General features: G+C 40.2%; 1 protein-coding gene across 1 annotated transcript in view; it reads left to right on the top strand.

The window, feature by feature from the left end:
• The window catches only part of NECTIN3 (nectin cell adhesion molecule 3), a 126,785-nt gene extending 104,213 nt beyond the window's left edge, over nucleotides 1–22,572 (top strand). Inside the window, exons 8-9 of the mRNA XM_047099582.1 lie at nucleotides 21,566–21,628; nucleotides 22,393–22,572. Of these exons, the coding sequence (XP_046955538.1) occupies nucleotides 21,566–21,628; nucleotides 22,393–22,572 (243 nt within the window). The remainder of the gene's footprint in view (nucleotides 1–21,565; nucleotides 21,629–22,392) is intronic.
• The last annotated feature ends 1,199 nt before the right edge of the window (nucleotides 22,573–23,771 follow it).

Below are 23,771 nucleotides of genomic sequence, written 5' to 3'. Positions count from 1 at the left end.
TTGTCAGGGAGTTCCATTTTGGGGGGAGTTACTGAAGGTTTAATGTATTTCTTGGTGGAGTCATGTTTTCCTGATTCTTTGTGATCCTTGTAGCCTTGCATGGGTGTCTGCACCTTTGAAGAAGCAGTCACCTCTTCCATACTTTATGGAATGACTTTGGTCAGAGAATGTTTTCATCTATGGGTGTAAACATGGGTACCCTGAATATTTTGGTGCAGGGTGCAAAGTGTGGGGGCATGTGGCAGGGCATGATGTCTCTTTGGCTCAGGCCACTCAGGTCTACAGCATTGACAACTGTGTGATCCTTGGCAAGTGCTATGGGGGGACTGCAGTGGCTGCAGGGATTGTTCAGGTACTCAGTGGCACCTCCAGGTCCAATATCCAGGGACTAGGGCAGGCAGCAGTGGTGGCCAGAGACAATAGTGTGCACTCGCTAGCCTGTGTGGCCAGTTGGCGGTGCCTATGTAGGGTTAGGAGCCAATTATAGACAGACACTTACTGTTGGGAGCCAACTGTGAGTGCTGTGGCAGTTGTGGGGGCCCTGGCCATCAGTGGGTACTACTGTGGCCACTGGCTCTCACCACAGGTACGTGACAGTGGAGGCATCGTGACAGGGATTAAGCTGGGGTGAGCAGGTGCACAGCTAAAGAGGCTAGCTGCAGGTGAGCCAGTAGTACAGGCCAGGGACAGGAGACAAGGCTGGGCTCAGCCCCTGTGTCCACAGGGACCCTGGCTATCATCTTACATGGCTATGGTTGCAGGGATCCCCACAGGTATGTGCATGGCAGTGGAGGTCAGTGATTGGGGTCAGGTTGGGGGTTTCACGTGCTTAGCAGAGGCTAGGAGCTAGCTGCAGGTGAGCCCCTTGATACAGGCAAGTGACTAGTGATAGAGCTGAATCTGGGCCTACAAGCACCTGTGGGGACTTTGGCTCTCAGTATGTACTTCCGTGACTGCGGGATCTTGCCACAGGCAAACACACAACAGTGGAGACCAGTGATGGGTATAGGCTGACAAAGTGCAAGTGCACAGCTGGAGGGGCTAGCCCGAAGCAAATGTGCATTGATGGGAGTCGATCACAGAGATTGAAACTGATGTCTTACACTTATGCGGCCACAGAGGCCTGGGCTGGCTGTTGGTGAGGAGTCTGGGCTGCAGCGGGACAGGCGTGGGAGGGAATGGAGAAGGACTCAGGGGGCTGGTGGTCTGCAAATGCAAATACTTTGGTACCTGGTAACATCTGCAGGGGTTCTGCAGCTGGCTGTTTGGGCCATTGTTTTTATTTTTAGATTTTTATTTTAATTTCAGTATGGTTAACATGCCATGTTATGTTAGTTGCAAGTGTACAATATAGTGATTCAACAAATCCATACATTACCCAGTGTTCATTATGATATGTGTACTCTTAAGCCCCATCACCTCTTTCACCCATCCATTCCCCTACCTACCTCCCATCTGGTAACCATCTGTTTCTTGTCTATGGTTAAGAGTCTGGTTTTTGTTTTGGTTTTTTTTGGTTAGTCTTTTTTTTTTTTCCTTTGTTTGTTTTGGGTCTTAAATTCCACATGAGCAAGATCATATGGTATTTGTTTTTCTCTAACTTATCTTGCTTAGCATTATACTCTCTAGTTCCATCCATATTGCTGCAAATGGCAAGATTTTCTTTTTTTTGTGACCGAATAATATTCTATTGTGTATACACACACACACACACACACACACACACACACACACACCACATCCTCTTTATACATTCATCTATTGGTAGATACTTGGGCTGCTTCCTTTTCTTGGCTATTGTCCATGATGCTACAGTAAACATCAGGGTGCACATATCCCTTTGAACTAGTGTTTATGTATTTATAGTGTGATGACTAGATCATAGGGTAGTTCTATTTTTTTTTTATAAAGTTTATTTATTTATTTTGTGAGAGAGCATGTGCAAGAGTAGGGGAGGGGCAGAGAGAGAGGAAGAGAAAGAATCCCAAGCAGGTTCCATGCTGTCAGCACAGAGCCCGACGCAGGGCTTGAACCATGAACTGTGAGATCATGACCTGAGCCAAAGTCGGATGCTTAACCAACTGAGCCACCCAGGCGCCCCAAGAGTCAAATGTTTAACCAACTGAGTCACCCAGGCTCCTAGAATAGTTCTGTTTTTAACTTTTTGTTAAAAAGTTCATACTTTTTAACAGTGACTGCACCAATTTGTGTTCCCACCAACAGTGTATGAGGGTTTTTTCCTCTACATCCTCACCAACACTTGTTGTTTCTTGTGTTTTTTATTTTAGCCAATCTGACAGATGTAAGGTGATAATCTCAGTATGGTTTTGATTTGCATTTCCCTAGTGAAGTGATATGGAGCATCTTTTCATGTGTTTGTATGTTTTCTTTGAAGAAATGTCTGCTTGGGTCTTCTGCCCGTTTTTAATTGTATTACATGGTTTTTGGGTGTTGAGAATGAAACTGGACCACTTTCTTGCACCAAACACAAAAATAAACTCAACGTGGATTAAGGACCTAACTGTGAGACCTGGAACCATAAAAATCCTAGAAGAGATCACAGGCAGTAATTTCTCTGACATCAGCCATAGCAATATCTTTCTAGATACTTCTCCTGAGGCAAGGGAAACGAAAGCAAAAATAAACTATTGGGACTACATAAAAATAAAAACCTTCTTCTGCACAGCAAAGGAAACAACCAACAAAACTAAAAGGACCTATTGAGTGGGCAAAAATATTTGGAAATGACAAATCTGATTAAGGGTTAGTATCCAAAATATATCAAGAACGTATACAACTTAATACAAATATGCTATTAGTTTTTTCAGTGACAAAAGCTGCTGGGGTTCTCTACAGAGCAGGTCACTAAAACTGTGGTTGCTCCCACTGCGTGGCCGGTTTGAACCCCTGCTCCTTCCTCTTCCTTGTTCCTAGCCGGCTCTGCCTCTCAGTTTTGTCTGTCTCTGGATGGGGTGAAATTCAGGCAGATCTTTCTTGTGGTGCTCCAAAACCCTGGGAGAGCTGGTTGTTCCCCTCCTTTCTAGCACTGAATGAGCAGAGCTGGCCTAGGGGATGGGATGATGCAGGCAAAATAAAGCTGTTCTTCCGTTTGTGTGTGCTTATTCTCAGGTTTTCAGAGAGAGACAGTGCAAGTGGGAGGGAGGAGGGGAGAGAGAGAGGGAGGGAGAGAGACGATCCCAAGTAGGTTCCACACTGCCAGCACAATGGGCTTGAACCCACAGAACTGTGAGATCATGACCTGAGCCAAAACCAAGAGTCAAGACACTTAACCGACTGAGCCACCCAGGCGCCCCTAGAGCTTACATTTATTTAGGATTTGTTAAATGCAAAGCATTACCCTAAGTGCTTTATTTTTAATTTTTAATTTTTAATTTTTATTTTTATTTTATTTTATTTTTTTTTTTGAGAGAGAGAGAGACCCTGAGTGCAAGCAGGGGAGGGGCAGAGAGAGGGAGACACAGAATCCAAAGCAGGCTCCAGGCTCAGAGCTGTCAGCACAGAGCCTGATGCAGGCCTCGAACCCACGAACCATGAGATCATGACCTGAGCCAAAGTTGGACACTTAACCGGCTAAGCCACCCAGGCGCCCCTAAGTCTTTATATGTATGAACTCATGTAGTACACTCATAACAACCTTGTGAAACATATGCAAGGATTATTCTCCTCTTTCACATGAGCAGACTGAAGCTCAGAGCATTAAGTAACTTCACCAGTGTAGCTATGAGAGCCAGAATAGAACCCAGGCAGTCTAGCTTGAGAGTTCACATTGGATTGCAAACAGATACTGGAAAGATCACCGACCTGGATGTCAAGAAGTATGGATCTAGATTTGTGTCCCGTCTCTGCCAGGAGTGAATCCTTGCAGAAATACCTTTACCTCCTTGGAACTCTGTTCCCTCGTATGTGAAAGGAGGGCATATGTTTCTGGGTAATTCCTGAGGCTCTTGCACTAACATTTTAGAAATCCTCAGATGGGAAGGGCCAAGCAAGTCTGCTGCTTCTGATTCATCAATTATTAAGGATGATCAGACTTTAGTAGCTAGGTTATCCCACAGCCTCTGGGACTGTACCCAGAAGATGCTCAGCTCCTGCAATTGAATATGTCATCCTTTCCCTATGCATCAGGTGACTGCATCTGTATGGGACAGAGCTCTGTACTCCAGTGCATATTGCCATTCGAAAGCTATTTAAAAGGAGGTATCATATGACCCCACTGCATAGATGAGTTGAACTTCATAATGAAAATACCATCTTAAATTAAAAAGTTGAAATATATATATATCAATATATATATTGTTATATGTATATTGATATTTTATATTATATAATAATATAAATGTATATTTATATTATATATTGAAATATAGATTTATAATATATCATTAAATATAAATATGAATGAATGAATGAATGAATGAATGAATTATTTATCTATCTATCTATCTATCTATCTCATGTCCTGTTAAGTTAAAAAGAAAAGTTTAGCGATGCTGAAATGCATGTATTTTCTTAGAACCCCTCACTTCGTCATCCAGCTTGCTCTGTTAAAAGTCTGTGGCGCAGATTGTAGCCAGGTACTTAAGGTAGGTGTTTTTTGTTAATGGTTCACAAAATAGGGAAACACAGGCATCTCGCTGGTATTACTCATCTAAATATTCTGAGCCTTTTCTTGTTTCGAAATGGATGCAGATTCAACCACAGTGATATTCTAAAATAAATAACTTGAAGGCTTTGTACTGTTGTACCCCTTTTTATTTTGGATACGTGTCACACTTTATGACTTTTCTCCATGAGTTCTATATGGAGATTTTAAGTCCTCTGGCCTTGGTGCTTTTCTTTTTGCCTATGTGTGTGGCAGTGCTTCTTTCTTTGCGCCTTCCTTCCCCTCCTCTCCCTTTCTCTCCCCTTCCCTCCTTTCCCCTCCCTTCCCCTCCCTTCCCCTCCTTTCCTGCCTCTCTAATGTTCCACACCCACACCCAGACACGCATACACTCAGAATGCACACACATCACATGTCCTTATGGGCCCTTTTGCTTGGTGCAGAAACCAAAATGATGCTAAGCTAAAATATGTATTTATATATATATATATTTTTTTCAACGTTTATTAATTTTTGGGACAGAGAGAGACAGAGCATGAATGGGGGACGGGCAGAGAGAGAGGGAGACACAGAATCGGAAACAGGCTCCAGGCTCTGAGCCATCAGCCCAGAGCCTGACGCGGGGCTCGAACTCATGGACCGCGAGATCGTGACCTGGCTGAAGTCGGACGCTCAACCGACTGCGCCACCCAGGCGCCCCTAAAATATGTATTTATAATGAACTTGAACTACCACAGACATGTGGATGGAACTAGAATGTATTATGTTAAGCGAAATAAGTCAGAGAAAGATAAATTATTTCACACATGTGGAATTTAAGAAACAAAACAGATGAACATAGGAGAAGGAAAGGAAAAATAAGTTAAAAACAGGGAGACAAACCATAAGAGACTCTTAACTCTTAAATACAGAGAACAAGCTGAGGGTTGCTGGAGGGGATGGGCTAAATGGGTGCTGGGCATTAGGGCACCTGTTGGGATGAGCACCGGGTGTTACATGTAAGCGATGAATCACTAATTCTACTCCTGAACCCATTATTACACTATATGTTAACTAACTTGGATTTAAATAAAATTTTAAAAATGAAAAATAAAAGAGGAAGGATGGAAATAAAAACAAGATCCTTTCTATCCACTTTGATACATTTAAAGGGTCTAAAGTTAGCCTGGGTTCTATTTCACAGAAAAGAACTTTCAACTATCCAGCTTCTTCATGTAAGTATTTTTAAAAATTTTATATTTCCCCACAGCATACTAAATATATGATATGGTATTCAAACTTGATTTTAGCAGGAGAAAAATAAAGTTGGTCTTTAGGTTCAATTATTGAACACAGAAGTAAAACGTTCATCCTTAATGGGGCCATGACTTCTGTTAGAGAATTCTCCACGCACAAACTTATCGGAGGGCTATTTTTCCTGTTGGCTGTTTCTGTGATCTGTCACAGACCATGCACACTGGCTGGAGGCTCATTTGTTCTGTGAACACAGTAGAGCACCTAGACTTACTGTGAAATCTCACACAAGTCTTTCTAAGAACCTTTGTCTATTTCTACCTACATCTCTGAGTTTCCCCAAATCCTTTGGAACTAAAATGAAATTCTAGCAAAGCACTGTGAGCTGCTTTGGAGGAAAAGTGATAAAATATTTGTGCAGCTTTGAAGCTATTTCCAATGAGGATATTCTTTCTCTCCTCTCCTCCAAGCAACTTGCATAGAAAAATGCAACTCAAAGAAAAAAAAAAAAAAAAGGCTACAGTCAAAAGCACACATGACGCCTTTTCCTTTAACACACAGATGTGCTTACAGTCTTTGGTGTGTTACCCATTCTGGGCCTGTTGGAAGAACACGACCCCTCTTCCAAGTGCATGCCACCCTTCCTTAACACCACACGCTTCATCTCTGCACGAGGGAGACCTGTTTCTGAACCCACATCTGCTGCTCACCTTCATGTGAACAGCACTGTTTTCCTCCACGTGAGAACATTTAGCCCCTCACGTTTGTTGCATCTTGTCACTTTCAGGCCTTGATTGGCTTTCACCTCTTCTAGATCTTTCCCCTGCAATCATGCATGATGCATGATCCTTTTAATCAGAATCCTTTGATTCAACTCTGACTCACCTTCATCTTTCACTCGAGCCTATAAAGCCTTACCCACCCCTGTGGGTTCACAGCAGCCTCCTCCTTTCTCCTCCGCCCCAGCCTCACAATTGGTTCAGTGTGGGTAACATGAGCTGCTCACTCCCTGGGGATTTGACAGTCTTTGTCTTCTCTTCAAAAACTATCATTAGTCCCCATAGCCGGCCCCTATGATATACTCCGTCCTACAATTGAACGGGTATTTTTCTCCTTTCACTGTGCTTTTGAAAAATGTATGTTCTATTTTCCTGGATGAAATGTGATCATTCTCACAATTTGACTCAATCTGTGGCAGTCATCTCTGCTGTTATCCACAGTTATCCTTTTCACAGACAAATACACCCTCTGTCCCATAAACCTGTAATGAAGTATATGGCCTACATTTATTCTTTTCCTCTTATTTTCTGTTTCTGTACGTGCTTGTAGCATCTGCAGACTTGACTTAGTTCTGTAGGCCTGTTGGTGTTCTCTGCCTTCTCTTTTGCCCTTCTCTGCTCCCTCCTCTTGGTGTCCAAATCCTGGATTCTCCTGTGCTCTAGAAGAACCTAGCGCTCTTGAAGCTCTCCTGTGCTCCGGAAGAAGAACCTAAATGGCGTAGCCACACTCCCCATCATCATCATGATCACTATCGTGAGCCGCATCACTGTTTCTCAGGCCTCGCTTTCACCACGTTGCTCCGTAACCCAGGATCTGGCTGGCTCCAGGCGCGTGGGACTCTCAGTCTGGTGCTCTGTGATCGGACCCACCATACCTGACCCAGTGCCTTCACATGAGTCCTCCCACTCCACCAGTAAAGTCTGGATCCTCCCTAATGCTGTTTAACCTCCACCTCTGCAGAGCTTATCTTGACTTCTGGCCTCTTAACTCATGTCTTTCCTGTGATGTGTATTGCAGGTGTATAGACCGTTATCTTACATTTCCAAAAATCTCTAAACATCTAAAGTTTTTCTTCATTTTGCACCCAAATTTGACCTGGCCTGCTGACTCTCGTGAAATTAAATATAGTCATTTCTTTCTTCGCTTAATGTGAATACTCATAATTTCCACTCTACAAAGTATGTATATGCTTGCTTATGGCGTTCTGTACCAGACCCTGGTGGAGATGTTTTATAAATATGGGATAAATAACCGTCAATTTTCTAAATATCTGAAAAATTCAGAATTCCTAAATATATCTGTTCCTAAAAGTTTCAGATGAGAAATTGTGGACCAGTAGCTGTTTGAGATTAAAATCAGATCAGATCAGCAGGTGGTCTTATACCTACATGCACTGGGTCCTGTGGTAGAAAAGAAAAAGTAATAGCATAAGAAAGGTTTTTGCATTTTTAAGGTGCTTGCATTGAAATTGCCTTGGTTTGTTGTTTACCTGGAAGACAAGCGGCATGAAGCAAGATTGTAAATTCCTGGAGGGCAGTGGCCCATAAATGCTTTGCACCCCTATTAGTAGAGTATTGCTAATGACGAGGTTATTTCAGAGGACAGACTGTCTCCAGTCCATCTAGGAGAAGGCTGGAGTTCACCTTTGTAGAGCTCAGTTGTCATCGACAGTGGAACCAAAATTCCCATCACACTGCGGGGCAGATGGCAAACACAATGGCACTCCTTGTAAACACTGTGTCTGAGCTGACTGACTGCACAGGACTGGGGAAAGAGCTGTTGCTGCTTGGGACACCTTCCGATGGCTCTTGAGGAAGAGGGTCCAGCCAGGGCCATCCACAGTCTGGGACCAATCAAGCTTGGGCAAGGAGGAGATAACTTATACCACCTTAAGTACTGTTGAGATTTAGTTAATTTCAATATTTTTTGAGTCGATATTTTAAAAATTTGTTTCACTCCCTCCATCGTTTCTCCAAAAGTACACAGTTATTTCTTAGTCTTAAATAATGGAAATGTTCATGTCTTAACGGAGTGACTGACTCCTTTCACTCTCAAGTGAAGGAACATCACCTTGCAGTGGCATCTATGAATTCCACAATGCCATAGACAAGTAACCAAGTAGATGACCTGTTACTTGTGGTTGCTAGTGGGCTAATAGAAAACATCCAAACTCTGGCCATTTAAATTACATGTGCACAAAGACAAAATGTTACTTTAACCGTTGTTCACTGTTACAAGCAGTGTTTCTTGCCTCAAAGAAGAGTAGTATCTAATAAGAGCATATCACTGTGTAAACGTTCAGTACTGCAAGTGTAGGGTAAATTGAAGACCTAAAAAAGACCCTTGATGCATTTTATTAGCTAAGCAACGTATCTCCACTGGAAGGATTCCCCTCCTTCTGTATCACCCGCTTCACTTTCCTTCTCACAGCACTGGCTCTATGAACCTTCATCCCAGTCACTGATGTGTTCTGGTCGTGCTTAATTCATGAGCTGAATTCTAGCCCAAGGTGCCTTTGTGCAGCTCGCTCAAGACTTTAGTGCCTGCGTGCAGGGAAATGCCAAGCCGGGATTACAGTTACTTCTCTAATTCAAACAAAACTGCCTACTCTGGGTTTTATATTTACAAAATTGCTGTCCCTGAAGGTTAATATTAGTTTTCCGTAGCAGATGATTTCTCTTTCTGTCTCATCTTCTTTACTGTTATTAGGTTATCTTCCTTCAGAAGAAGAAATAGGGCACGCTATCTATATTTTCTATTTTCCTTTCAGGAAAATGGTACAAAATACCATTCCATGAAATGTAATACCCCAAAGAAAAATACATGCAATTTTCAACTAAATATGTTTAAGAGATCCCTTGGATGGTTTGTGGGATAGTAACCATTAAACAAACAGATAAGACCTTTCCATATTTTATTTTCTAGTTTTTAATTACACTCTCAATGGCAAAGTAGATTATTGGTAAGGGAAATGATTCCTATATTAGCTCACCTTTCAATAGGAAGGGATAAGAGAATAGTGATGTTCTATATTTAGTATGTTGCCTTTTGTTTCACAATCTAAAATAAGTTCAGTATTGAAGATTTTAGGAGACTCTTGTTAGTTTTTTTTAATCCTTTTTTGCTAAGAATAGCATAATTATTAACTACAAAGAAAATCTTACCGGTTATCTTTTTTCAGTTCTACTTAGATATTGGGTTAAATATGAGATTTGGGGAGGGCCATATTAATAGTTTCTAGAGAGGAATTAGAGTTTGTTTTTTATTTTAGCATGTAAAATTTTGACCGTCACAGCAACTAACCCAGACATGGGATGATCTTTGTCATGTTTTCCCTGAGAATACATCTTTTCACAAGGTAGCATATAACAGGATGATGGACAATATTTTTGCACAGAACGGCTTGGGGTGCATACTTTGATGCAGAAGAAACAATTAATATCTTCTTTGAGGGTATTTGGGTATGTGGATGAAATTACACGAATAGCCCTAAATTGAAGAAGGATTACCTTGTGGGAAAATTTGGAAATGAAGCGGTATGAGTGGGTAATATGGTACAGCACGAGGACAAGGGTCTGAAGAGCAGAGATGCTCATTGTGATCAGGACGGCATAGGATTCTGATGTTAAAATATTTACTTATAGAAAGTAGTGCACATAAATGCATAATCATTTGATTTGTGTCCTGGAAATGGGTAGGATTTATGATTGGGGACATGTTAGCATTATACGTGGGTGCCTAGTTTGCCCACAAATAATTTCCCCTCACCTTTATCATCTGTCTGCTTTAATTAGATACTTGGCTGGGCAAACATATTATAATTTAGGTGAAGTATCACTTTCTTGTATATTTTAATGTAAGGATTAAGTGAGACCAAAGCCAAGATAAGAATTTTCATTAAAATGTGTCGTATCAAATTTCACCTTGAGAAATTAGAATCTAGAATGTATACTCAGTAGAGGTAATGAAATTTATTTGCCAGTGATAAGAAGGAACGCTGTCTTCCTTCTGGACAATACAACGTTTTCAACAGCCACCAGGCTGTGATAATTCTCTGGTGACTTGAGCAAAATCCAGTGTTACCTTGTGAGATAAATTATCTAATATTCTTCCCTCTTATAAATAAACCTCATGATTGAAGCATACATTTGGAGAGTAAGGACATTTGAGGTAAGGACATTCTGTAGTCATTTCTTCTTGTACCTGCCTCACTGAAGTCTTTAATCTGAGATATTAACGAAGTGGATGTTGCATTTTAAGGTGCTAAGTATATTACTGAAGAGTATAGGCAAACAATAAAACTGGAGGGAAAATGCCCTCTGAACTAATTTTGAAGAGTATTATCCTATAGTGAATGACTGTTCTGTGTTCAGCCCTGGGCTGGAGCAGATAAAAAAACTCTGAGAGTCTCAAGAAAAGCCTTGTCTTTGTTTTCCTTTGAGGCCGGAGCCCAAGCAGGAGGTGAGATAACTTAGGCTGTAGCTTTTATTCGACAATTGAGATGAAGATAACCCAGAGCCGGTATCAGAGCTAGCAAGTACTGAGCACCGCCACTCTTTCCTCTAGTTTATGTCCTCTCCCCTTTCAGATGCTCAGTGTCTTCCTGCTTTTCCGTCTCCCTTTCTCCAGTCGAGTTAGGAAGAAACGTGATATACCCAAGATAGGAAAATGGGCAATTTTGTATGATGGTTTCAGACACAGACTTTGGAATTCTATTAAGATGAAATTGAATCTTAGCTCTACAAACGTGGAAACATGGCTTCTTCCCTCTAAGCCTCAGCTCCCATCTCTATTATGGGAACAATGATAGAATTACTTCAAGGCGTTAGTCTAAGAATATGAGCACCTCTAAAGCGTCGCGTACAATACCTCCTGTAAGCAGCAGGGAGTAGGGGAAGAATCTTTTGTCAGTCCTTACAAGTTATAATTGTTCTTTTGTCTAAGCTGAATGGAGTGGTATCTGTTTTTCATCATGTTGGCAATATTGAGCCAACTTCTTTCTAGACCTTCTCCTTCTATCTTTCTTTATAGATTGCTAAGTATAAAGGATCTAGAACCTAATTCCATGAAGTTCACTCCCTTCTCACGAACAAATTTAGATATAACTCTGCCCTGTTCCTTGCAGTTAGGGTTTCCAGGGTTTCCAATCCCAACTGGCACAGGTTTCCCAACATGTGCCAGCACCCAAGACTTCTGTGGGGACCACTAAGAGTGGGAGTCACAGCAGGTCCTGTACATGGATCATACATCAACGAGTGTTTATTGATCATCTACTGTGTGATAGCACCATGTGAAAACCTCGCTGTCTCTCAGGGTTAACAGGAAAGGATTTAGAGGATGGCATGTTCAGACAGAACATAGAGATGAACCTTACTTCCCAGACATTGGGAAAGAGGAGTCGTAAGTAAATAAATCTCATGTCTTGGGGACTAAGATCCAGACAGACTTTATACATTTAACCTGTATAATGTGTAGTGGCAATCTGTATTGGTCATGACTGATTGTAGATACAGCAGAAATAAGAATTAACTAAAAAATGAGGAAACATTTCTAAATTTAAAAGGAAAAGTTGGATTAATAACAAAGCACTCCTCATTGACATTCACACAGGATACGTCACAGGCTTTTGAAAAATCCTACATTCTTAAATACCTCTATCTTTTATAAAACTCATATATATGAGTTGAGAATAACAAAGACACATTGAAAAGTGAATATTGAGCGGTTGCTAAGCTCATTAACTAGCTAAATGATTATCCCATCACAGAAACCTCCCAGGTCTTGATTCAAATTTGTGTCTCAACAAAATTACAAATTACAACCTTACAACCTATCATAACCTTTTAAGATTCACTCATGAATGGTTAAAACCAGCAATGTTAAATCTGTGAATGCCAAGGGTCTACTGTAATAAGAGACATTCATGTGAATAGCTTACCCTTATGGGTAATTATCACAGAGAACAGTAACAATTATGTATCTCATTAAACAAGTGCCTAATTAATGTTGTAAATTTCGCTTGATTACAACACAGTCTTTAGAGTTGTTGCTCATGTAGCACATCAGCACTCTCGGAGTTATTAAAAATGAAGGGAAAGGGAAAATCGACTTTTGGTTCACACTTCTAGTAATATTTTACAATTTTCTTTCAGAAAGGTATTAAATAAATAGGAATGTAATATACTTTATGCCTTAAGGAATCCATATTTGATGAATTATGTATGGTAGCCATTTCTTCATGTGTTACTCCTTTAGTATAGTGAAATCATCTCTATGGAATTGGACTCAGTCACTAGAACAAAGTAAGCAATTGGATATTATAGCCGTGAAACTCCGGTATTGACGGCCATCTGTGATGAAGTATTTATTGAGCACTTACTAGGTACTAGTATCATGCCACATTCCAGATTGTGTCAATGACTTCTCATTCTACTTTACCTCCCTACACATTTCTCCAAAATAGAGTAATTATGATAAAATGGAAGGTACAGTGTTTGTTTTTTTAATATTCAACTTCACTAAGATATAACTTATATAATACTGTGCTCCATTGTAAGTATACAGTTTGAAATGCTTTGCCAAATGTGTGCATTCACGTAAACACTACCGCAATCAAGAACATTTCTGTGTCCCAAATAATTTGTCATACACACCCTCCACCTCCATCCTCCTAACGCCTCCTGCCTCAGGCAGCCATTACTGTGATTTTTTTTTTTTTTAATGTTTATTTATTCTTGAGACAGAGACAGAGCGGGAACAGGGGAGGGGCAGAGAGAGAGGGAGACACAGAATCTGAAACAGGCTCCAGGCTCTGAGCTGTCAGCACAGAGCCTGACACGGGGCTCGAACCCACGAACCGTGAGATCTGACCTCAGCCGAAGTGGGACGCTTAACAGACTGAGCCACCCAGGCGCCCCAGCCATTACTCTGATTTCTATCACAGTACGTAAGTTATGCTTTAAAAAATAAAAATAAAAAAGAACTTCACATAAAGAGAATAACAGTGTGCTCCTTCTGTGCCCAATTTCTTTTGCTCAGCATAATATTCTTGAGATCCATGTTGTTGCATGTATAAATTTCCTTTCATGGCTGTGTAGTATCCCATTTTATAAATATACCTTGATTTGTTTATTCGTTCAACTTTCGAGGGCTATTTTCATTTCAGGTTTTGGGATTTTATGAATAAAAATCTTCAGTTTCTTTTTTTAAATAATATTTTTGGTTTCAGCACCAGGATTATGCTGATCTTATAAAAGGAGTTACAAAGCAGGGGTTTTTTTTGTTGTTGTTTTTTGGGTTTTTGGGGGGGGGTTTGGTTTTTCCCCCTCATTTGTAGAAGGAATTTAAGATGCCTTTAATTGTTTGCTAGAATTTACCAGTGATTCCATCTGGGCCTGGAGTTTCTCTATGATAAGGATTTTAATTGTGTCTTTCAAAACATTTATCCATTTCATCTAGGTTTTTGAAATTGTCATCAAATTATTCGTAACACATCTTTTTTATTCTTTTAACTTATATGAGATCATTTGTACTGTTATCTTTTTCATCTTGATATTGGTTTGTGTTTTCTCTTTTTTTCTTACTAGGGGTTTTCCAATTTTTTTAATCTTTTTAAAGAACCAGCTTTTTGGGTTTCATTAATTTTGTTCAATGTTTGCCCATTTTTTATTGATTTTTCACTATTTGTTATTTCTTTCTTTCAACTTCCATTGGATTTAATTTGCTCTTTTTTTTCCCAGCTGCTTGAAGAAGTTTAGATCATTAATTTAAGACCTCTCTTCTTTTCTAATACAAGGATTTAAAGCTATAAACTTTTCTTTAACCAATTCTTTTTTCAAAATCCCAGAAGTTTGGTATAATTTTATTTTCATTCAATTGAAAATACTTTCTAGCTTCCCTTATTATTTCTTCTTTGGCCATTGAGTTATTTAGAAGCATGTTGTTTAGTTTCTGAATATTTTTGAGTTTTCCAACTATGTCTTTGTTACTGATTGCTCACTAAGTTCTGTTATTTAATATATATATATATATATATATATATATATATAACACATATATATATATACATAACATATATATATTATATGTGTGTGTGTGTGTGTGTGTGTGTATGTGTGTGTGTGTAGGATTTCAAAACCTGTAAATATTTGAGACTTTTACTGCACAGCTATGGTCTATCTTACTGAATGTTCCGCGTGCACTAAAACAAATGTATATTCTACTGTAGTTGAGTGTAGTATTTTAAAATGTCAATTAAGTCACACTGACTGGTCATGTCATTCAAGTATTCTTTATATGTAATGATTTTCAGTTTACATTTTTATCAGTTATTGAGAGTAGAGTGGTATTTCCAACTATATTTGTGGATGTGTCTGTTTCCCCTTTCAGTTCTGTTATTCATGTGTTTTTATTGGGTATACACACATTTAAGATTATTATACTATGTTGTCCTGATAAGTTGATCCTGTTATCATTATGAAAGATTCTTCTTTGTCTTTGGTATTTTTGTATTGCAGTCACTTTGATATTATTATAGCCACTGAAGTTTAAACTTTTCTTTAATGAATCATGTTTTCATGGTATGTGTTTTTCTATTCTCTTACTTTAACCTGACTATGTCTTTATATTTAAAATGCATTTCAGGGGGACCTGGGTGGCTCAGTCAGTTAAGGGTCCAACTTCGGCTCAGGTGATGATCTCACGGTTTGTGAGTTCGAGCCCCGCATCAGGTTCTATGCTGACACTCAGAGCCTGGAGGCTGCTTCGGATTCTGTGCCTCATTTGCTCTCTGTCCCTCCCCAACTTGTGCTCTGTCTCTGTCTCTCGAAAAAAAAAAAAAAATTAAAATTCATTTCACAAAGCTAACATCTAGTTGAGTTGCTGCTTTACCTAGTCTGAAAATCCCTGACTTGGATAGGAATCTTTAGTCTATTCTTGTTAAATATATTTATTGCCATGGTTGGGCTTAAGTTTACCACCTTATTATTTGCTTTTTATTTGTCCCATCAGTTCTTTGTTCCTTTTCCTTTCTTTTCCTATCTTCTTTTAAATTAACTGAGAGTTTTTAGCATTTTTTATCTCTTCTATTGAATTATTAGCTGTACCTCTTTGTTTTAGTTTTTTTAGTGATCTCTCTGGGTTTTGGCATATGCCTTTTTTAAAAATTTTATTTAAAAATTTTTTAATGTTTTTATTTTTGAGAGAGAGAGAGAGCATGAGTGGGGTAGGGGCAGAGAGAGGGAGGGAGACACAGTATCTGAAGCAGGCTCCAGTCTCTGAGCTGTCAGCACAGAGCCCAACACAGGGCTTGAACCCGTGAATCATGAGATCATGACCTAAGCCACAGTTGGATGCTTAACTGACTGAGCCACCCAGACACCCCAGCATATGCATTTTTAATCTGTCACTATCTACCTTAATATAAATACTCCTCATGTATCCTGTAAGAACTTGAACACAATCTGTACCTCAATTTCCGCCTTCCCTTCCTTAGTATTCTTGCATATTTTATTTCTCCATTTGTTACGAACCTGACAATATATTCTTACTATTTTTGTTTTACACTATAATGTATCTTTTTTAAAAATTTAAGAATTGATGAAGTTTTTTTTTTTTTTTGGAATCGGTTTTATTCAACTCAAAGTACTTTCCCATAACATTATTTATGGTACAGGTCTGCTGATAACAACTTTTCTTAGCTTTTGCTTGTCCGAAAATTTCTTTATTTAATCTTTGTTTTAAAATATTTTTGTGGGATATGGAATTGTAGTTTGACTTTGTTTGTTTGGTTTACTCAGTGCTTTAGTATTTTAGCTTCATGTCTTCTGACCTTCACCTTTTTCTGGTGAATAGCCAGTGATAATTCTTATCTTTTATTTCTTACTTTTTCCTCCGACAATATCTTAGATTTTCTTTGTCATTGTTTTCAGCAATTTGAGTTTGAAATGTATTAGAGTAGTTTTCTTTATGTTTACCTTTATTGGAATTCATTGAGCTTCTTAGAACTATAGATGTATTTTTCATCTAATTTAGAACATTTTAACAGCTCTTCAAATACCGTTTTCTTGTCTTTCCTTCCTTCTGTGATTCCAGTTACACAAATGATAGATTTCTTGATATTATTCCACAGATCCACCAAAGCTATGTTCTTTTTCAGCTGTTTCCCCCATCTCCTTGTATGGATAATTTCTATCTTCAAATGCATTAATCTTTTCTTTTGCAATGTCTATTAAGGCCATGCAGTGACTTTTTTCAATTTAGATACTGTATTTTTTCAGTTCTAGAAGTTCTTTTCAGTTCTTTTCATAGTTTTTGATTCTCATATTATATTCATATTTTTAAATATCCTTATACATATTTATTTTTTTATGTTTATTTATTTTGAGAGAGAGAGAGAGAGAGAGAGAGAGAGAGAAAGCATGAAGAGGGGAGGGGCAGACAGAGTGGGAGAGAGAATCCCAAGCAGGCTCTGCACTGTCAGGGTGGAGCTTGACCCAGGGACTCATGCCCAATGCAGGGCCTAAACTCATGAACCATGAGATCATGACCTGAGTTCAAGTCAGATGCTTAACTGATTGAGTCACCCAGGCATCCCTCCTTACACATATTTATAATAAGTGTTTAAAAGTTACGGTCTATTAAATCCATATGTGTCATACTGGGTTTTGTTTCTATTGACTTATTTTGTCTCCTTTTTTTTTCATGTTCAGTATGTTTTAATTGGATGCTGGACATTGTGAATGTTATAGTATCAATTATTTGAATTTTGCTATCATTCCTTAATAAGAATTGGGTTATTTTCTGGCAGTCAGTTAATTGACTTTAAGATCAACTTGATCTTCTGGAAGCTTGTTTTTAAGTTTTGTTAGGGTGGTTCTGGAACACTCTGTGTCCTAGAGCTATTTTAGCCTTACTTTTAAAGCATGACCTTGGGTTCTCTACTGAATGTCTCACATGTCCAATGAGGATTCTCCTTCTCTTCAATACCCTGTCCCACAGATTACAGTACCTCAGCTTGCCTGAGTGCTGAAGTCTGTGCCCTCAGCTCAGCAGTGCTTTTCTTGGGTTTTTCTCTTTCCAAATGAGCAGAAAAATCAGATAGTCTCCAGGACTGTTAGAGGATCACCGTGTATGTGTGTGTGTGTGTGTGTGTGTGTGTTTCTATTATCTGAGTTCCCAGTCCTGTGCAGCACAGTTATCTGGTCTGCAAACTGAAAACTGTTGTTTTCAAACAGTTGCAAACAGGTCTATAAACTGAAAACTGCAAAGTCTGAAAACTGTTGTTTCATACATTTTGCCCAGTTTTCTAGTGACTTATGGCAGAAGGGCTAGTCTGGTATTAGTTCTCCATCATGACTGGAAGCAGAAGTAAAAATGTATCATTTTTCATTATAAGGAAGAAGCATTAGAGCCAGAAAGTCTACATGACTAGTAAGTGAGGAAAGTGCCTATGGATTGTAGCTCAATAGAAGTTGTTACAAGGTAGTACATGCCTGTAGGGAAATCAAAATACGTGTTAGAGATTCAGAGTAGCCCAAGGCTTTCTAGGAAAAACTGGAAGAGTAATAGAATGATATATGCTATGATTCCATTAGTTAAAATATCATGAGTTAATTCATACCTGTATATTAAGCACCAAACATAAGTAAGGTATTATGCAAGACAGTTTTCAATATACTAGTGATTAACCTTTTTTTTTTAAAGTCAGATATTCAACATTTCAGGTAGTTCGGGGAGTAGCAGAAATAGAACACATGTACCCACCCACCATTAGATTAAATTAAATCCTTTATGTCTCTTGTCAGAAATTGGACAGCTGTACCATGCAGAGGCAAGGGTAGCATGCTCTCTACAACCCTGATCCCTGATCCCTACGATGTGTGGGGCTTCTGTTCATAGAATTTGGTTAAATATTATATTACACAATTCATGGGCTCACAGGAGGGATAGTGGTTTGGTAGTGAATGTTTACAGCACTGGATAGAAAAAAAGGAACTTACACATATGCTTGTCATCCCTTCTGTAAAAGTGAAGATTATTTATAGTGTCCAGGCACCATTTCTTCCTGTTCAGGTCTAGAAACTCTCTTGTTTTTATTTTCAAATGTACCACTTCTGGCTAATTTATGTCTCCTACTATTAAAAAAAAATGTTAACAGTGCTATTATAACTCCTAAAGCAAGCCATGGCTCTTTGAAATCTCTTTATATTGAAACAAAACAGATTTTCTTGCCTCTGTAATTCCCTAATACTATTAATTAACACTGGTTATAGTGTTACTATTGATGCTGCATCGTTCATTGTGCCCTCCATGAACACTGGCTTCCAAGGACTTAAAGTTTGTTATTGTGTTTCACCGACAACGATCAGATACAAGTATACCCTGAGTGTTCAGGAAAATGTGAACGATTATTTATTTTCTGGTCATACTAAATTCGCCAGTTGGAATTTTATAGCATAAACATGGAACAGCTCATATTCCAACCAAACCTTTCTTGAACTCTTGAGGCTCTGATCTCTGTATTTCTAGATTGTGGACTCCTTCAGTATCGACTGCACCCTTGATTTCTACACCCTGCACCAGCAGGAAGAAAGGCACTCGCCCCTTCTATAGGGAAGCTTCTAACTGCCCTGTCTCTTTCCAATTAGATACAGCACTGATGTAGAATAATTTCTCAATGACCAGTACTGTTTTTTGATGTTTATTTTATATTTGAGAGAGAGACAGAGCACGAGTATGGGAGGGGCAGAGAAGGAGGGAGACACAGAATCTGAAGCAGGCTCCATCCAGTCTCTGAGGTGTCAGCACAGAGCCCAACATGGGGCTCGAACCCACGAAGTGCGAGATCATGATCTGAGCTGACGTGTCTAACCGACTGAGCCACCCAGGCGCCCTCAATTACCAGTATTGAAACAAGGGGAATAGCAACTGGGATCATGTAAAACAACAAACAAACAAGATGCTAGTTTTAATTTTAGGAGTTTCCCCCTCCCCAAATCTATTTTTCTTGGACCAGGACCAGGTACATAATTTATGAGGCACAGTGCAAAGTGAAAATGCAGAGCCTCTTGTTGAAAACTATACAGTGTCAAGATGGTGATAACCAAGGGGGTCAGAGGCTTGCCCTTGCTGAGACGGATCCTCCAGCCACCTGCCAGAAGTACCGTGATGCAGGCAGGGGGCATGCGCTCCTGACCCCAGCCTTCCCTGGACCAGCACTCAGGCCCCTGCCAGATCAGAGAATGGCAGAGTCACTGGACAGGGACAGGGAGAGGAAAGCAAGGGGGATCTGGAACATCACGGTAAGGAAGTGGCAGCCGAGAACCAAATCAAACACAAGCATCAGGAGAGGACAACCTTGAGTTGAGGCCACAGGTCACCGAGTCATGCTCCATTGTTTCATTAGACTACTTATAAAACATGGATTCACAATAAAATATTAAGAAATCTTAAGATGGCAACCACAGAGCATTAAGCCCCCAAATGGGTCCTGAACGCAAGGCCCTGTGTGACTGGTCACACATCCATGAAACTGGACATTTACCAGGATGTGTGGTCAATTATCACATGGTCACGCATGTTGGACGCACCCTAGAATCAAGCAGAATATGACAGGAGGAACATACATGGTGGACATGATTTATAATTCGGATAACCTTAACACGGGATATCAAGAATTGATAGTTTAGAGTTTAGTAAATTCATCAGTTAACTGTTAACTTCCTACTGTTGCCGAACCACAGGCCAGGGTGTGGAGGTGGAAGAGAATGGCCAGGAAGGCTCATTCTTTACTGGGGTTGAAAGGTACAGATATCAGATAGAGCAGTGATGTGTGCTATGAAACACACGAACGATAGGCACATTGGAGCAAAGAAATGAATTTTGATGGACCCTATAGGGAAAAAAAGGTGACTTCAGTCAGGCCAAGATGGATGGGTAGTATTTCAGCTGTCAGAGGCAAAGGGACGGACCTTCCATGCCGAAAGGACAGCATAAGGAAAGGCAGTGAAGGGAGAGCATTTTGATAGATACGCCCACATGCTGGGACTTTAGGCATTCTTCTGTTATATTTATGAAACATCTATTTTCCAGACACTGGGTTAGAAGTAGGGGATATAGGAATATAGGCTTAGGATTCAGACAGAGCCACGTGTGAATCACAATCCTCCACTTCCAGCTGTGTGACCGGAGACACCTTACTGAACCACTCTGAGCCTCCGTTTCAGTCTTCTGTAAAATAAAAGCATCGGTTTTAGAGAAGTTTTAGAGAGACTATAAATGAGATAATGTTTGTAAAATACTCCAACTAGCACCCTCAATGTAGTGAAGGAGACAAGCAAATATAAACAAATAATGGCAATAATATACGCTTTGGGCAAGGCTTCCTGGAAGAGGTAATATATGACCTGGAGGCCAAGGGTAAGGATGCATTTATAGGCCAAGGGGAAGCAGAGAGAGATTCTTCCTAGGGTGAGTTTTGAAAATGAGGAATCCCCTTTATGATCTGGGCAGGGTTGGGGGCAGAGAGTAGCTGGCAGGACCAGAAGGGTGGCCGTATATATACCTCTATAGAGAAGGACAAAAAATAACCTTTCCTTACCACCCCAGACCACTTTTAAAGCCGATTCCAAGTATCAGATTCTTCTGTGCTGAGGCCTCCCTCGGGTAAGATATGAGTAACTTTGCATGAGACCTCTTGCAGCAGATCTTCTGTATGTTTTCTTCCTTCCAGAAGAAGTCTAGAGTCAGGAGAGAGCTCTCAGGAAATGTCGTTGCTCATCCCCTCCGAAGGAACATTTGCTTACCTGGCACACATGTGACGAGACGTGATTGGCTCTTTTAAAAATAGGCTCCTTCATGGTCTGGGTTGATGTGTTTCACCATGTGCTTGGAGCTTTAAAGCGTGTGTCTTGTTCTGTCTTCTTCCTCCAGACCGAACACTTGCCTCTGCAGACTCAGTTCCGAGAAAGAGAGGTGGGCGGCCTCCAGCACTCTGTAAGTAACGGGGTCCTGCCGTGGGGGTCTGCCCAGGTGGAACTGGTGTCTCCCATGCTGACTGAAATGTCATTTGATTTCCACGAAAGTTTATTGTATTCACCTCTCTGCCATCTGAGCATCTATAGTATGATCTTGTCAAGTCCTTGAGCTTGCTTGGCCATTTAGAAGTAGTCAGGGTTTAAGAAACCAATAACTGGGCGGAGGGGTGAGTACCAGAGACATCACAGAGCATCACGGGGGTTCATTTTATGGTGTCAGCCGTGACAGCGTTTCTGACTCTCAGTTGTGTTGGACATGTGGTCAAATACCAGTTCATTTCACTATGTCTTTTCCCTAATTCCCCAACTCTGAATCTTGAGGCTTCATTTGGTTTTGTTTTGCCTGTTTGATTTAATTCTCTGCATATTTCATGCATGCTTTCCAAGCTTGAGCCTTGCTGAGGGACTCCCAGGAGTTTACAACCTTGTTCTTCCCTAGTTTAACTGATACCAGTTCCAAATCTCGAAACCTGAAACTGACTATCATCCCCGTTAGTCATAATTTTCTATTTAGCAGATGTTGTGACTCTTATCCAGGTATTGTAATTTACAAATGACTGGAAAATGGTAAGAAGTTGAACTTGACCTTGCCATTCAGTAGCCTGTGGGATAATGAATCAGAGACACAGACTCTAATGAATCGAGTTCTTGCCTGTTTTGACCAAAGTGCTAGAAAGATGCAAACATCTGCTCTGCTAACATAAGCAATATTTGAATTTTTAGAATGGGCTAAGTCGCAGGAGAGTGGACTATGAAGATGAGAGTCCTGTGGGGGAAGCTGGGATCCAGCAGATGTGCCCCCTTTACAATCAGATATGCCAGAAAGACCGGAGCCCGGGCCAGCATCGTCAAAGCAACGACCCTGAGAGAGTGTACATCAACCCGCGAGAACATTATGTGTGATTTCACTCTTTTTTTTCCCAGTGGACGTCCTAACGAAATGTTCGATCTTCGACTGGGGAGAGAAACTGAGGACAGTGGTTCTTATGTTATTCTCCCTCGTGTAAAACAATCCCAGTTTATGTGTATCAGAAGTCGCGATGAATGGCTTCGAGCCAATAGCAACTTGGTTTCCTTCATTAAGAGTTTCTTAGCCACCAGTTGTGTTTGTGAACTTGACTCTAGCTTTGTGTGTTTCTGTGATGATAGTGTTTAACTACTAACATTTGGCCTACAGTGGCACGTTCATTGAAACATAGAATATCTGCCTGTGATGGCAACAGTGATTCTCCAGAAAGGAAGGCCCCAGCTGGGAGTGTGAACCTTGCAGGGTTTCAGGAAGGCCAGCCTATTTATCTGTAACTCAAGTGAGCAGGAAAAGAAAAAAAAAAAAAAAGGAGTTCAAAATCCATTTCACTAATTATTTCACTGGGATTTGGCTTTCCCTGATGTGCTTAATGCAATTACAATACCTGTGTACAAACAGGAGGCCTGAGGAAAGAGGCAGAATGTGCTCTTTATCCCAAAAAACAACAACAGAAAGCAGTTTAAACCTTCAAGCCTGTTGGTTGCTTTTAAAGTCTTGTGATAATTGTAATATATGTTCCTCCTTGATCACTAAGGTCCTGAGGGATACATATTTCGCGCCGTTCTCTGACCAGTCTCGATTAGCTGTGTGCTAAGACTCTTCTCTTGCCCTGTTGTTGTTCCCACAGTTCTGTTCTTTCCTAGCCAGATTAGCCTATTTCCCACCTATTAAATTCTAAAAGCCTCGTCTAAATGGTGGACAGCCTTGAGCCCTGTCCCTCTTTGCTGTAGTATTGTATATGACAAGCTCAGCTTTCACTTCTGAAATTCCTTTCCAGCTAATCCTCTCCACACAGGCTTCAGCTACCCTCTGCTTCTTCAGACTACTTCTCATCCATGTTTTATCTACCTCAGAAAAGCCTGCTGCAAAATCACCGTGAAATAACTCCTGCTCTTAAGAGCCAGGTAGAAAATTTGAAAATTAAAAAAAAAAAAAAGGGCAATATGGCCTATGTGCTAAACCCCCATGTTATCCTTTATCCTCCCCCAGCCCCAAGTTTACCCAGTCAACAAGGGTGAAGAGATGCTAAAAAGCAAATAATATAGTGACAGACTTACCAGTGCATCACTTTGGT

This window comes from Lynx rufus, unplaced genomic scaffold, assembly GCF_022079265.1.
Source record: "Lynx rufus isolate CCGP_SWC_20201006 ecotype Redwood Valley unplaced genomic scaffold, mLynRuf1.p SCAF_5, whole genome shotgun sequence".
NCBI lineage: Eukaryota > Metazoa > Chordata > Mammalia > Carnivora > Felidae > Lynx > Lynx rufus.
This window is presented reverse-complemented; position numbering and strand designations above follow the sequence as displayed.